Source organism: Macaca nemestrina, chromosome X (assembly GCF_043159975.1).
Source record: "Macaca nemestrina isolate mMacNem1 chromosome X, mMacNem.hap1, whole genome shotgun sequence".
Taxonomy (NCBI): Eukaryota; Metazoa; Chordata; class Mammalia; order Primates; family Cercopithecidae; genus Macaca; species Macaca nemestrina.
Genome location: NC_092145.1, coordinates 134,393,132 through 134,397,466, shown reverse-complemented (window position 1 = coordinate 134,397,466; position 4,335 = coordinate 134,393,132). Strand labels below are relative to the sequence as shown.

The following is a 4,335-nucleotide window of genomic DNA, read 5'->3' as shown; positions in this document are numbered from 1 at the left end:
GAAGACAACAACTCCACAGCCAAATAACAGATGCTTTAATGAGGAAACACTACTCAGTTTTACTGGCTTGGCAGCATTTCAGCAGATGCAGATTTCTATGTTATTTGGAGTAATCTCTAATATATTCTGGGAATAAAATTCTGTAAGGGAAGATTGTCATCATTTTGGGTCAAATGAAGTTTAGTAATAATTACCATTCATTAAACATCCAAAGTTTACCTAACACTGTGTCAGGCGATTTACATAGAAATATATATATATATATATTTATACACACACACACACACACACATATATATATACACACACCTAAATACTATAAGATGGCGTTTATCGAATTGACTTTGCATGTTAAAAGCTTGCAATTTTCTCAAGTTCACAAGACTGGCAAGCAACAGAACTAGACTAGACCCTGCCTCTGAATTTCTCTAGAGTCCACAACTGCCCCACTTCTTCCAGCCTGAAGCAGACCTTGTGTTACTTATTTTCTACTCACTACTTCAAAATATATCTCAGGTGATACAAAGCAAGACTTCAAACCCCAAATACTGTTTTGGAATACGCAGCCCAAGGAATAAGCAATAAAAATACCAAAATAAATCCAAGTTGTGAATAAAGAAAGAGATATTTGTTGACAATATCATTATCTGCAAAGTCAATGTCAGAAACCTCAAAAGACTAGGGACTCACAAAATCATTTGGCTCAGCCTCTTCGCTGTAGCAAGTGGATATATTTGAACAGAAGTTACATAAGAAGCTGAGGCTGCCTAGTGACAGGAAGGTATGTATAAACAATGGTTTTCTTTTCTTTTTTTTTTTTCTTTCTCTGAAAGCACACCTGTCCAAGGCTTTCTGCTTTGTGCTTCAGATTTCCCATCTCACATCATCCTTAGGACACATCCTATTCTCTGCAACGTTTGCAGAGGGAAAACTAATGAAGAGTTTGGAATGACATGGCATTTCTCCAGAAGCCTCTCATGGAAAGTTTAGAAACCAAGATGAAGATTGATGAATGAGAACTAAAGAAACAAACGCCCCATAGTAAATGGAGCAACAGAGATCAGACTGTGTCTACTTTTAGACCTGGAAGACTGAAGCAGGGCTGTTAGGCTACTTCTCACTTACTGTTCAGTGTTCTCAGGAACATAAGATCCTTAGTCTACATGAGTGACTTAAAGTTGAAAGAAGAAACTCAAGGCCTGCAAAGAGTCAAGGTGAGGACCCTGAGTGAGGACTGAGGGCAGACCTCTACCCTCCACAGAGATAGCCCCAAGGAACCTAAATCTTGATGTCATCCCTGGGAGGGCACAGACAGGTGGCATTTCCTGTTTTCATTCTGGGACCTCAAGGAGTAGGAACCTGGTTCTAAGGTTTTGAGACTTAGACAGTAGAGGGAGATGTTCCATGCCCTGCCAGGAATCAAATGCAAAATCATGAGTGATGACTGAGGGGACCACAGACCCTATAATAGGGAGGTGGCACAGAACCTCCCCCTGCCATCAACCCTGGATGGCCTTGGGCAGGGCTGTCAGGCTGACTTCTGCAAAAAAAGTTCAGACATATGAGGGCTTAGTCTGAGGGTAGGGTCCTCAAGTCAACAAAAAGAGTCCAAGGCCCTGCCATGAATCAAGGTGATGGCCCCTAGTGAGGGCTTAGGAAACCTTCTACCCTCAGAACTAAGAGAACCACACAGAGCCCCACCCTTACTGGTAGCCCTGGAATACATGGGCATTGTTGACATGATGTGACATACTTCCTTATATGATGTCACAAGGAAGGAAGGAAGTTGGTCTGATTGTGAATTAAGGTCAGCAGTTAGAGGATTTCCAGATTTCTCCAGAGGCCACAGTGAATATGCTAATAACTGAGGGGACCACATACACTATGAGTGGGAACACCACAGAATTCAACTGTTACTCTCAGCCTTGGGACAACGAGGACAGGTAAGAACAAATGAGAACATATGAGAAGATCCTCACGTTCCCCATAGGGCATGTTTCAGGGTCGTTTTCTCTTTAGTATGAGGGCATAGGCCTTAGGACAAGGGAAGGAGAAGTTCCAGACCATACCAGGGGTCAAAGCAAGTGCTAAAGGAACCATCTACCACTAAATAGAAGAGTTAAAAAAGAATCTGGCCCTACCCTGGTTTCAGTGCTTGAAGGGCCAGGGCAGGGTTGTGAAGTTGAAGCTCTCTACCATCTCTTTATGTCAGGTCTATGGGAGGTGACATCCTTAGTCTGAAGGTGCAGTAATCAACATTCAAATGAAGGAAGTTGGGCTCCTAGGCCCTATATGCCAATGTAAGGACCCCCAAGGGTGGACTGAGGATCCCAGAAAGGCCAGGATGGAAAATTACCTACTCAACAGTCAGCACTGTGGGCACATAAACAGCAGTGATAAGCTGAGGACCCCCTTCACATCCTTCTTATGGGTCCCAGAGAGGTTTGTGATATAACTTCAGAGGAAATGGTTCTCATGACCTGCCACCAGTTGGCATGATTGTCTTGAATGTGAAGTAAAAGGACCCCTCAACTTAGAAGACTGGCAGCCACTATGTCACCTTAGTATGCCTGAGGCAGGGCTACCAGGCTAAAGCCTATGGTTCAGTCTAACTTCCTCCAAAGGTTTCCCAAGCGGGGCACATTGATCAGGATAACAGAATCTCAGTGTGTTCCTAGAGCAGTTCCTTCATGGAAAACTGCAAATGTTGTTTTTATTATAACTACGGTAGAATTTCCACTTTGAAGGTGCACAGACCCTCTCAATCTTCCTCCTCCAGTGGACTCTCTTGACCTGTTCTCCTACTCATTCTCCTGCCTGCTATCCTTTATCAGAGTCAACATGTCTCAGGATCAGAACAGTAAGCTCCACATTTGTGAGAAACACTACCAGATCCAAGATGACTCTCAGGTTCAGAGTGGAGCTCAGGTCAGTGAAGAAGTGGAAGATGAGCCCCTCCCCACTTCCTCTCCTGTTCTTGGGGATATTCCCCAGAGCTCATCTGCTGCTGAGTCAAGTGGCACTTCTCAGGAGCCTTGCAAATCCAGTACCATGACTTCTGCAGGCGTTTTTAACACAGGATCTGACGAAGGGGCTAACAGTAGAGATGAGGAGTACCCATGTTCCTTAGAGGTCTCCCCCTTCACTGAGAGTTCATGCAGCAATTTCATAAATATAAAGGTGGGTTTGTTGGAGCAGTTCCTGCTCTACAAGTTCGAAATGAAACAGTGTATTTTGAAGGAAGATATGCTGAAGATTGTCAACCCAAGATACCAAAACCAGTTTGCTGAGATTCTCAGAAGAGCTTCTGAGCACATTGAGGTTGTCTTTGCAGATGACTTGAAGGAAGTCCACCCAACTTGTTACTTATATGACCCTGTCAGCAAGCTGAAACTCCCCAACAGTGGGAGGATTCATGCTGGCAAAAGGTTACCCAAGACTGGTCTCCTCATGACTCTCCTGGTTGTGATCTTCCTGAAAGGCAACTGTGCCAATGAGGAGGATATCTGGAAATTTCTGGGTGTGATGCAAATATATGATGGGAAGAAGCACTACATCTATGGAGAGCCCAGGAAGCTCATCACTCAGGATTTCGTGAGGCTAAAGTACCTGGAGTACCACTGGGTGCCCTGCAGCTATCCTGCACGCTATAAATTCCTTTGTGATCCAAAAGCCTACACCAAAACCAGCAAGATAAGAGTCCTGGAATATTTGGCCAAGGTCAATGATATTGCTCCAGGTGCCTTCTCATCACAATATGAAGAGACTTTGTAAGATTTGTAAGATGAGGAAGAGAGCCCAAGCCAGAGATGCAGCCGAGACTGGCACTACTGCAGTGGCCAAGACTCTCTCAGGGCCAAGTTCAGCAGCTTCTCTCAATCCTATTGAAGTCTGAAGCTTTTTTCATCCAGTCAAGCAAATATAACATCACCAAAAGGGATTTTTTTTTTTTTTGAAATACCAAAGAACCCCCAGTAAAATAATTGAGATAGTGAAATAGAAAAAAATAATAAAACATGATCTTGGTTTTCTTCATTTCTTTGTCTTTTGTTTTGTAAAATTAAATGATTTATGCCTTGATATGTTTAGATTAACAATATAGGACAAATTAAATTTAATAAGTTAGATCTCTTGCTCACTGTCTCTTATATTCCCCAAACATCATTTGAGTATCTGCTTTTTGGAAGGCTCTGTAACAGTACTGGAGCTGCTCAGATAAAGGCCCAGCTTCTGCCCATAGAATCTTTGAGGTTAAAAGCTGCAGTCATATAAAGTAAATGTTGAGTCACCCTCTATGACTTATAGGAAAGCAGAAAGGATGGATGAGAAGGGGGC

The 4,335-nt window shown here is 43.1% G+C and overlaps 1 protein-coding gene across 2 annotated transcripts; it reads left to right on the top strand.

The window, feature by feature from the left end:
- Positions 1–1,807: 1,807 nt before the first annotated feature.
- LOC105499110 (MAGE family member B5) lies at positions 1,808–4,020 on the top strand. Of its 2 annotated transcripts, none has more exons than XM_011771576.2 (2): positions 1,808–1,943; positions 2,835–4,020. In XM_011771576.2, exons 1-2 carry the CDS (start codon positions 1,855–1,857, stop codon positions 3,772–3,774), a joined length of 1,029 nt encoding a protein of 342 aa, XP_011769878.1. In that variant the 5' UTR covers positions 1,808–1,854; the 3' UTR covers positions 3,775–4,020. The 2 variants fall into 2 exon arrangements, with proteins under 2 accessions (XP_011769878.1, XP_011769879.1); XM_011771577.2 differs by having other exon boundaries at positions 1,858–1,943; positions 2,780–4,020.
- Positions 4,021–4,335: the final 315 nt, after the last annotated feature.

What these genes read in the sequence shown, in the direction of transcription:
- LOC105499110 (XM_011771576.2), top strand. Translation starts at nt 1,855, where the DNA reads ATGCTAATAACTGAGGGGACCACATACACTATGAGTGGGAACACCACA. An exon ending in CCTTGGGACAACGAGGACAG is followed by an intron (nt 1,944 to 2,834) that starts GTAAGAACAAAT and finishes ATCCTTTATCAG; the next exon opens with AGTCAACATGTCTCAGGATC.